This window comes from Prorops nasuta, unplaced genomic scaffold, assembly GCF_024137725.1.
Source record: "Prorops nasuta isolate Cenicafe-Biocafe unplaced genomic scaffold, Cenicafe_Pnas_1.2 PNAS00011, whole genome shotgun sequence".
Taxonomy (NCBI): domain Eukaryota; kingdom Metazoa; phylum Arthropoda; class Insecta; order Hymenoptera; family Bethylidae; genus Prorops; species Prorops nasuta.
In genome coordinates, this window is record NW_027116808.1 from 61,185 (window position 1) to 72,659 (window position 11,475).

General features: G+C 40.4%; 2 protein-coding genes and 1 non-coding gene across 3 annotated transcripts; 1 reads left to right on the forward strand and 2 right to left on the reverse strand.

Annotated features, from left to right (window-relative positions):
- Positions 1-1,190: 1,190 nt before the first annotated feature.
- LOC136777636 (solute carrier family 49 member 4 homolog) lies at positions 1,191-3,733 on the reverse strand. The gene is made up of 9 exons (XM_066734073.1): positions 3,418-3,733; positions 3,241-3,331; positions 3,042-3,154; positions 2,771-2,953; positions 2,571-2,688; positions 1,933-2,038; positions 1,501-1,870; positions 1,316-1,412; positions 1,191-1,230 (listed from the first exon to the last, which is right to left on the reverse strand). Exons 1-9 carry the CDS (start codon positions 3,731-3,733, stop codon positions 1,191-1,193), a joined length of 1,434 nt encoding a protein of 477 aa, XP_066590170.1.
- On the reverse strand, positions 2,276-2,348 carry TRNAR-UCU (transfer RNA arginine (anticodon UCU)). The gene has a single exon. It is a non-coding gene; the product is annotated as a tRNA-Arg (tRNA).
- Positions 3,734-5,665: 1,932 nt separating the features above from the next.
- Positions 5,666-10,195, forward strand: LOC136777638 (homeobox protein rough-like). Its single transcript, XM_066734074.1, has 4 exons — positions 5,666-5,911; positions 5,966-6,251; positions 8,345-8,579; positions 9,959-10,195. Exons 1-4 carry the CDS (start codon positions 5,666-5,668, stop codon positions 10,179-10,181), a joined length of 990 nt encoding a protein of 329 aa, XP_066590171.1. The 3' UTR covers positions 10,182-10,195.
- Positions 10,196-11,475: the final 1,280 nt, after the last annotated feature.

Sequence of the window (11,475 nt, forward strand, 5' to 3'; positions counted from 1 at the left end):
ATGGTACACAAATTAAGGAATAATTATATTTTGAATAGTTTTCAAAAGCTTTTCCAATAGCCAAGAACGAAGATAAATAATCAACGCTCGCAGTTTCCGTTCTTGGTTATTGGAAAAGCTTTTGAAAATCTACATTATATAATTATTCTTTAATTTGTGTACCATTATTATAGAATAATAATGAATAAAGATGTCGGTTCTTCGTTTATTTATATGGTTCAATAGAAGATTTCAAGTCCTTAAAAAACCTATCTGTTTACGGTGCACTGAAGAAGCCTCGTGGTCTAGGCGGTAAGGTAATCGCGTGGCGATTCGTGGGTCCGGGTTCGATTCCTGATCGGTACTTTTCTTTTTTTTTTAAGATTAAATTTTTTTAAATTGCCATTGACTTACAATAATCAGTAATAAACTAAAGAAATGCAGATTTTACGGAAATAAGCGAAATATAACGATGAAATTATAGTTAAAATAATTATTATATATCAAATACGCATTTCCTTAATTTATTATTGATTTAAATAAGTCAATGCTGATAAATAAATATGCTGAAAAAATCATGTATAAAGGCATTGGCCTGCAAATATAAATGACATCGAATATTGGTAGATTTTCGGCAAAGCGAAACGGAAAGATTTTGCCTCGACTCTTCTGCTAGAAGCTAACAGCGAGAAAGACAGAGAGGTCCGAGAAAATATCTCCGCTCTCTTTATTCCGCTTTCTGGCAACAATGCATATATGTTTTACCCTATTCTAAGCTTAACGCTCGTGCTTCGTGGTCTCTTCCGATAGATGGCGTTAGGGGTTAGATGGACCTGAGACACGCGTTTGCCAACACCAGCGCCGCCTACCGGTAGGGATTGCCTCGGGACCTCGCATGAGCAATCTCCCGTTTCATCTCTGATCAAACCTACCTTTACCGATAGCGAACCAAAGCAAGTAATCAAAACACTGCGAAAAAGAAGAAGTGCACACTGCACTTTATACAATGCTGCCCCCTGCATCTGTAATTGACAAAAACAACTCCATTCAAACATTGCAAAGTGCTTTACCGTTATTGACAAAACGAATTGTTTTTTCTTACAAAAAAAAAACAGAGATCTAATTGAAAGAATAATTGTATTGCAACACAGATTGTACATAAGTAGATTTCAATTGATTATCTTTTTCCATGTCTAACTCCTTATTCTTAATCATCGTGCATCGTCATTGTAATTTTGCCTTATACTTGACCTAAGAATTGTTGACAGATATAAAAATCGTTCATGATGAAAATATTTAATTATTAACAGAAATGTCTATCCCGCGAAAAACTTACTCGGTGGCAGTTCGATGGTATTCGTCTTTCACATGTTTTATTAGAATTGTGGCTATTGTTAAATTAATAAATACACAATAGGAGGACCAGCGTTCGCCTAAAATAATTAAGAAACAATTTGTTTTTTTAATGTGAACATTTTATCTTTCTATAGAAGGAAGAGGTGATATTGTTTTTGCTTATACTCATTTCGGGTAAGAAGTAACAAAAATAGAAGAGAGCACCGATGAGGTTGGCCAGGAAGATCAGGTAACCGCCAACTATGGCTTCAGAGATCGGAAATGCGATTTCTGAGGCTAGCTCAAGGAAAAGTGCGGGTGTAGACCAACTGGCCGATATTCCAAGGGTTACCGCCATGTATAACTGGTGCTTATGGAAGGTCAGAATGCGATTATTCAGGAGGAGCACCCAAAGGAACATGACCGATGACGTTGTTAAGAGAATATGAATCGCTATACGCAAGTGACCTTGAAAAATGTCCATCAAGCGAGAAACAGTAAGGCTGAGGACGCTGCTAAAGAGGACCGTCCACAAAGCGAGTTTATCCGCTTCGCTCTGTAAACAAATACGTTCAGAATAACAGAGGCTCGTATGCATCGATCTTCATAATTATTTACTTGTGTGATAGCGGTATCAAATGTCATTGTCATCATGGCGAACCACGGACCTGTTATTCCTTGACTCAATCCAGCTGCCAAACTTAAACGCCATATATTTCTGTTCCTAGGTTTTTTGTATTTATAAATAATTAACAAGAATTTAATACTTTCAGCCAACAAAACTATTTCTTTATAATAGAATGAACAAAAAAGTTATGGTCAATGATAAAGTTTAATCTTTTTTGCAAATTTTGCTTCCTTATTGATAACATTCAATTTCTTTTTTGTTCTTATCAATTGCAATTGCAAGTACTATATCATCCTCTGATAAGAGAGTTTATTTAGAAAGGAAAAAAAGGAACATCCCTTGTGGGGATCGAACCCACGACCTTTGGATTAGAAGTCCAACGCGCTATCCTCTGCGCCAAAGGGACAGATAGACGTTGTACGGTAAAGAACTGTCATGAGCAGAATTGAATTTTTGGTCATTACTAAAATCTATTATTCAATATTACCTTGAATAAAATTCAATATTTTGTTTTAGACAGAACAATCACGTATAAATCATTACAAATAAACGCTTATAACAATGATAAAAAATGTGGGGCAATCAACACAAGTATGCATAAAACTAGGATCATAATTAAAAATATTACTTGAGTAGACTTATTACAGACTCCAGAAGTCCAAAGCGAGTTATCGCAGTCGAGTGGCAAACCTCCTTAGGAAAGAACAAAAGGATCTCCAATGTTAGTAAAAGTTGAATGATGAATTCTGTAATGAGAAAAGAGATGATATAACGAATAAAATATGTACATTTGAATGTTTTTGGGATTTAACAATTGCTTAAACTTACGAACTCTCATAAATGACACAATTTGCGTTTTAAGAGCCGATTGGTGAAGGGAAAGTTTCTGGTCAATGAAATTCGCTGGTTTGTCGAGAAAAAGAGAATCGTTGAAGTATGGCGAGCCTATAACAGCTGGCCCAACTAAATAAGACGCAGCCACTCCCAGTTGATTACAGGCAGATGATATACCTAAAATTTCACACTGCAACGATTGGCTGTTTTCCTCGATATTTTCACACGAGCAGCTTTCACGGTTTAACGATAGTTTGATTAATACCAGTGGCCGTTGTCCGTTCACCCCGAGGAAACCAAACAGCGGATAAGGAAGCTATAGCAGGACCAATTATAACACCGGACAATCCATTCGTAATACCGGCTAGATGGACCATGCTAACCAACAATAACAATTTGACAATTTTACACGGCGACAAAACTCTTACAAAAATATATAATTATAAGAATTAAGAACTGATTACACTGTAAAAATATTTTCTTTGGAAGAAACGCATCGCAGAAGAGTGGCAAGAGCAGTGAGGATAGCTGCCAATCGTATGGGGAGTAGAAGACCTTTTTCGTTGCATAAAATGAATGAAGGAATCAGTGAATTCTGCTGAATTTAATATTTGAAATATAAAATATTTCAAGAGGGACACCTTTTCGACTGAGGATCCAGCAGGCAGGGAGGCAACAGGTGAGATAAGTGATGCATCCCCAGTTGGAGAGGAGGGCAATAGTAGAATTGCTCCAGGATGGAAATGCTTCGATACTGGACTCAGCTATGGGACCCCATGTGTTCCAGATGCAACTTTGGCTACACGTCAAGGCGCAGAAGAGACTCAAAGCTATCCACCTCTCCTTCAGAGGTTCAAAAATCTCATCAATCAATCGACGTTTCTCACTTCCACTTCCTGTTTCCACGTGGTGAAGTCCTTCCTCAAGAATTTCACCATTTTTACATGTAAATAACATTTCTAAATTATAGTTAACCTATGTCTACAAACTTTTCCACGCTGTTTCTGCGATACTCCCAAACTGCAACAGCCTCTTTTCTGGAAAACTCTGGATTTTTGTTTCCTGACAACAAATCTCGATGGCAAAGACCGCGGTTGGCATAAACGAGTCATAAATGTATCGATAATTTCCTCGTTTGAAGGTTAACGAGAAACGTCACTTTTATACGAGGAGCTGTCTGTATTGCTTAAAATATAGCATGCGGAGAATAACATTGCAAAGCTGTGGTATTGGAGTTTTTTGTGAATTTCCCGAATAAAGGGAAGAAGGATGAAGATAATCGGGGATTTAAAATGTTTACAGTGTACGATAGAAAGATATATAGAATAAGAGAGGTAATTGATATTTGCGATGAAAATCGATGTTGGTAAATGGAAATAATTTTGGGTATAGGAGTATTGTTCGAGTAACATCGAAGCGAGTGTTATTGTGCATTATTTGGGAGACAGTGCGTATTTAACGCTATGGTAGGACAGATACCGGCATAATGGAGATGTGGTGCTATGGACCAATCGGGAAGTTGGCAGAAATCAATGCAATTAGCGAATAGCGAACAGGGATTCGTTGAACGACAAGCATGCGCACCTTCGTGTCTCTACCCATCATTCATACCATTCTCGATCTCTGTATAATTCCCTTTTGTCCCATTCCCATTGTCCAACGATTATTACGCTCAAAATCGTCTCGTCTCGACGAATTATAATTATCTTTGTAATTCGTAACTGTTAATGCGGCTAATTTTCAATATAATATAATTCCTCCAGCAAATATTTCACCATCAATTTCGTTCAACGAAGCTAGCGTGGCGAACTCGATGGAGATTATTCTCGAGGATCTCGGGTGATGAGTTATATCAACGGTTTGAGGAATGAAACGTAAGAATACTAATAAGAATCTGGGCTGTATTGTTGCTCTCGTCGATTATTGCTGTGGGGGAAAAGAATGGAAGGATCTATATATATATATATATATATATATAGAAATGCTCGGTTGACCGAAAGTACGAGAAATATTGCGGATCCCCCGTGCCTTTCCTTAAATCCGCGTAAAGCAAAATCGCAATTTTCTCGCGAAGCAACGATCCATCTCCATCCGGTCTTATTGTTATCGTTGCACTCTCGCGTTCTTTTCTCTCTCCCCCCCCCCTTTTAAAAAACTTTTCAATCACAGATTTAAGCCTTTTCCCGGAGTTCGAGAGGCTAGATTGGAAAAACGGCGAGCGGAATAATTCGCAATCTGGCCGGAAGTAAGCGAAAGAGGAATAATTTGAAGAATGCGAGGAGCAAAGCGTAGCACGATTGACGTTTGATTGATTTTTTGTCGGTTGAACGGTGAAAATGGAATATTTGTGGATGTTGGTGGATTTTATTGGGGGAGCACGTGGAGTTCCGAAAGGGGCGGCGCGTAGGTAACAAGAGAGGAATTAGGAAAGCTTGCGGGGGTGGATCGGTGGTGGTGGGGAAAGTTACGGGGAAGGGAGAATGGCCGGAGAACATCCCTCCTCCTCTGATTTCCCTGCTAACCACGAGGTGAGAGAATGGACGATGGATCCAAGGTGATTCAGATGCGCGTGCTGCCTCGAATCGGCTCGTTCTCGCAAATCAACGTCCACGAGAACCTCGACATATAATTACAGCTAAATATCAATAATCGTAGCATCGGGCTATTGTTGCAATTTGCAAATATCGAGTGATCGATTTAAAGTGGCAGAAAGTTTCCGAGTAAAAAAGTGAACGATGGGGACAATATCCGGGGGACTTGGTCGAAGAACCAAGATCGTTTAAAATATTTCACGAAGGACGAAGGACGTTTTTGCTGATCATTGAGAGAGCAGTAATTATTGGAGAACTCGAGGGAAGAATGAAGATATCTCTTGAGAAAAGTGATTAAATGTCGACGAAAACTAGGAGACCATCCTCACCTCGGCGATTCTTCGCCCGCATCTACGGCCACCTGGAGACCTCCTCCTCGACGACCACCAGCGCGACGGTCGCGAGGAAGGCGGACGAGAACGCGGAGGACAAGGATCGGCAAGGCTCGAGTCCCGATTCGTCCTTGGAGAACAGTCCCTGCAGTAGAAAAAGAAATATTTGCACGGACGACCCGCATCATTCGGCCAGCGACGACGATGCTCGAGTAAGAAATTGATATCTCTAATGAGCACAGTCCAAAAATTCTTTATCGCTGCAGGTACGAGACGCAAAGTTTTGGACAATTTTGCAGACGACCGATGGCCCGAAGGTCGATCAGCGAGACTCGGGAAAATGCCAGCAAAACGAGGGAAGACCCGAGAGAAGTGCTGCGGCATTGCCTGGATTGGGTTCGGCTTTTTTGCCTCACGCTTTTTTTTCCGGGACACCCAATCACCCCCTGCAACTGTCGCAGATCGCACATCCGCCTGTACTTCCGCCGCATCTTCATTCTTTGCCGGCTCACCCAATAGCGGATCATCATCTTCAAGGTCTCTCGGCCTTCCGTGAGTTCATCTCTCTCTAATTAATTTTCTTTTTCTGAAAAATGTATCAGAAGAGAGTTAGTTTTTAACGAAATCGTTGCTGAAGAGTCGCGAGATTTATAAAGATGTTTTCGTGTACATGCATGGAAAAGGATAAATAAAGGCTTATCGAAAATGTTTCGCCATTGATTCGGTTGTCCTTTGAGGCAGCACGAGTCTCATAATAATAGTGATAAGAACCAGGGGTAGGAGGAGGAAGAGAAGGGGGATGAAGAGTAGGAGGAGGGGAGGAGGAAATATCGTGGAATCTTCTTACCGGTCTGATGCAGTAGGTTCTCTGTGAAAGCGCTGAGAGTGAATACAGCGGCTAACGTGATATAAGGTAGGAAGCGTCCGATTCTCTCCGGACCTTTGCAAATGCCCGCTGCACGTTCACATGCGATGCGTTTCCCAATGCGGATCTCTGTGCATGCTGGGTTTTTTAATAAAATCCAATAGTGTATCGCTATTTTTCCACGAATAAATCCTATATTCCGAGCTGGACGATCGAAACTCGCCAGCGGATAATCCGTACAAAGCGAGCTCCAATTATGCTCCACCGGAAGTAGCTGCAAGAAGAGGATCAGGAGCACACGGGATAGAACAAATTCGAGATACACAACATTTTTTAAGAAAAAATTGAAGAAGCGAGTCTCGAAGAATGAAACTAAATAAACCTTGGAGGTGTACATTTCGGCAGGAACCGATGAAAATCGCTCCTCGATGGACTCGACATCGAGTCCATCGTACATTATTTGCATCTGTTTTCGGCGGAGAACAATATTGGACCCGGTACAGCGCGAGGATTATTAGATCGATATACGGGGCGTCGTACGAAACAACGAGGAATCGCAGTGTTTTACTGTTCACCTGAAAATTTGACGTCCTTGTTTGGTAGAATGGCGGACGTCGGGACGTCCACACAGAGAGTAACGCACACAGGCAAGGAGGCTTATCCCGCTTCGCCACCTCGTGGCGATATTGTGATGAGATTACGAAACGCAGTTGGCCGCATCTCAATGTGGAATATACATCCCTCTGTCTGTATTTCCTCCAAACTACCTCTCCACCACGGCCTTAAGCCGTTCTCATAACGAAAATATTAATTTCCTAGAAAATCCACCATTTTCCTCCATTCCTCGAGCAATACCGTACATAATACAATAGCACCTTAATTGCCCTCCGGCTTATCATTGAGATTTCGAGGATCATTCTATGTAGTGTTATTTTTATTGAGATGATCATGAGAGTGCAGTCTCAACGTGGAATACAATTAATAAAAAATACCATACATACATATATATATAGAAATCTGAGATGCATCTGACAATAGATAAGCGACCTGATACGTTGTGCAAAGGGGATTTTAACGTTTGGATGAATCACCGCGCGCTCTTATTCGAAGGTGTTGAGGTAAAATTGAGGGATAGGAGGAGCGGAAGAGAAAGAGGAATATCTATATAAATCATGTGACAATGAGAGCGTCGAGGCGAGATGAGTTGTTATCGTTATTGTCAAGCGTGTTTTCCTCGGTCCCTCTTTCGCACAGTTTGCCTCTGGTTACTCCCATTGATACCAACCAGCAACTACCATAAAGCAGATTAAATAAGCGTTATTCCTTTACCACTCGATTTACTTAAACATTACACAGGTAATTTTATTAAAGCGCTCTACACGTAGATACGTATTTGTAGATGTCTGATAAATTGAAAATTTTATTCGCACCAATTAATAATATACATATATTTATATAGGCTTCGAGTTAAGTGCATCCTCTCCTTTTTCATCCTGCGAAAAAATGCACCCGTACGGGTTGTCGCGTCACATGAGGCTTTAAGAACAATCAGGATCCTGTTTCCGTTCTTCGAGCACAGATTGCACGAAGCCTCGTGCATCGAACGTCCGGTATCGTTTGCCCCCACATCCTAATTATTCTGCATTATGGATCGAGCGAAAAACAATATCCAATTACGGCTTCGACCTGCAGAGATTCGTCGGATTCATTGGATGGATCTCGCGTGGCGCAAGAAGAGTACACGTCCCTTTGGATTAACGAGAATTTTCACGAATTGCAGTGGCGCGAAGAAGAAGAAAGGAGGGCAGACCACGAAGACAGAGGACGACTTTCAGCGGGGAGCAAACTCTGAGATTGGAGGTGGAGTACCGGAGGGGGGAGTACATATCTCGAGGACGCAGATTCGAGCTGGCCGCATCGTTGAGGCTTACGGAGACTCAGATCAAAATTTGGTTTCAAAATCGACGCGCCAAGGACAAAAGGATCGAGAAGGCTCAGCTGGATCAGCAGTATCGGTAATTATCCCTGTGTATATACTGTATACACACACGTATATATACAGAAAATATTGAGAAAGAGTGTGAGTATGTAAACTACTGGAGAGGATCGTAACAATGCAAACCGCTGGACTCTCTCTCTCTCTCTCTCTCTCTCTCGATGAGAGATTCCAATAACGAGATGGAGATTGATTTTTCTGAGGTTTTCACGTGCGAAACTTCGTGGGAACGGTCGGATGTATCGAACCAAGTGGATCGGAAAATCCACAAGTGTAAGCCGAGCGCGTTTATCCAGCGTTTATCTTCGGTTTACCGAGCGTTCGTCGAGTGCTTTAATGGAATCAGGTGCAGATTGGCTGAATAATACCGCAGCTTCCAGGGGGTACACCGAGGCTTTTGACTGTGATTGTGATGGGAGGGGGGAGGGGGGGGGGGGGGAGACCCGAAGCTGATTCTTCGTGCGATACGCCTCTAAATAACCTTAAGCAGGATTACACTCGCGTGTCGTGCACTTGCCTCTTCAAATTCTTACCCGGGAACCGTCCGTCGATGAGGATGATGGTTTTATTGCCCTTGAATGGATTCTTCTGGGACCTCGAAGAGAAACAATTGTGTTCTCCATTTCAATTGATACGAAGGACGAGTTTGTACAACTTTTTTTCTTATTGTTATTTGAATTTTATAGAGACGCTGGATCATGAAGAATGATTTTAAAGAGGCTCCGGCATGAGCCGTGTTAATGACCGTGTTAATAATGATAGTGAAAGAGCGATACATCAACGATGACAAGATAATGATTTGGCTGGATGCACCGGTGTGTAGGGCGTGGAAGCTGCTGCGGGAAGTGCCATATGCTTCGGAGGGATAGAGGCTCCATTGTGTCCGAATTTGGCGCATCTTACAGTTCCCATGAGCACTCGTTTTATTTCCTCGTTTCGTTCGCAACTTAATTACGAGTTTGTCATTGATGATTCGATGGGGCTGACCAAACGTAAAATTGCTGAATTAGCACGTTTAAAAAGATAATGCGATTGTTTCTTTCTAATAGGAGATAAGGTTGTTTGTCAATGTTTGCGAGAAATGGGAATGCGTGTGTTTCTCTTCAAATATTACTCTTAGAGACGGGGGGAGGGGGATGAGCGAGGGGCTAACGTCAAGCTAAAAGGTTTGCGTATTAAGAAGACAATGTGTATACAAGAGATGAAAGGAAAGAGCCCGCACGCGATGTATCGTTTAAGTAGTTAAGCAAGATTGCTTTATTGTACTCCCCCATCATAATACTTACGCGGCTAAATCTTACGGGAAATATGCTTTACGTGTAAAGCGTCGATTGGCTTGGAGAGAGTCGTAAAGAAAATCTCGACGTAATGTTTTTTCTTAACGATGGCTTGTTGCAGCAATTTCGCAGTATCTAGCGGATTGGCGAATCTGCCAATTTACAACAGTGGTGGTTTCTGTGGCTTGTGCTTTTACAAAGATGCTTTTGGGGCTGTGCCTCCCCATTCTTGCGTCGGTAAAACGACCAGCAACGTGGTACCTTCCGCCGTGGAGCAGTCCCAGTTCAGCAGCAGCGGAAGCGAGGCCTCGGATAATCCGCCGAATGTCATGTCTCCTGTTTAAATATCTACACTATCTTAAAAATAGATATTCCACTTTTGTCATTATAGAATGTTTCTTTCAATATTTATTTGAATTTCTAGCTAAACTTAGCTATCAAGACTTTGCCTCGAGTCTTGACTATACTTATTGAAATAGCGAACATATATTTTTTGTAAATTACCAAAGACACGTCTTAGACTCTAGAGAATCAAGTGTATAAAAGTCGTATAATTTTAAGCATGTATGTAAATCACCTTTTCATGTTAATAAAAGTGAATGTAAAACGCTGTCGATTTATTACGATCGGGAAGAGTGCAAGGATCTGGGATATTCGGTACAAGTCACTTATACACATCACACATTTCTTTTTTTTTATTGTGCCAAGGAATTTAAAGCTAGTAGTATTAATCTAAATGTGATAAATTCCATAGTAAGAAAGAAACTACATGTTTCACTGAAAAAAAAACTTTATTAAAAATCGCTTACATTATTTATATTTAATATTATTGTGCAAGGAAATAGTTGAGTTGTGGAAAGTTTGATTATTGCAGTGTTAAGGTAAGCAATTAAACGAAAATATAGATTTAGTAGCTTAATTGTACACACTTCCTCATTTTTATGCAATGATCAATCTTTAATATTCATGGTAAAGGCAAAGACGTACTTTTTGCTTTTCGCATTATTAATTTTCCTCGACTTACATAGACTTACCTCCGTGGATGAGATCGAGTCTTAAGGGCTGTAGAGATGCATGGATAGGTCTCGAAGAACCAGCCAAATGGTAAACCAGAAATTAATGAAAACGAAAGACAATAATTAATACAAGAAAAAAGAAAATAAATGTTTAAATTTAAATGCACAGTACAACATCTGACAAAACACTTATTGGTATAATTGTATCGCTAGTTTTAAATGACATGACTGATATCTTTCATAAAATTTTGAATAACTCATTAAATAATTTTTCAATAAAATGCCTATTGATCCATTGTAAATCTTCTAGCTGCAATAAATATGCACTCTTGAAGGTTATGATTGAAATTTCTATTAATTCTGTGATACTAAAATATTGCCTGATCAATTCGAGCTGACAAAACAAAGTTTTGGTATATCCCTGAAATTCTCTATAATTTCAGAAAAATTATATCGTAGCCCCAGGTGACGAAATTCTTTTCATAGGAAACGACGAAAAATATATAATAAATGTATCATGCAAACAGCCTTTGCCATTCAGCTTCCTATATGACAAACAAATGAATCTCAATGTCCTACCTGTAGTTGTGCTATAGGGACTAGCAAGAATCCTATCAAGGAC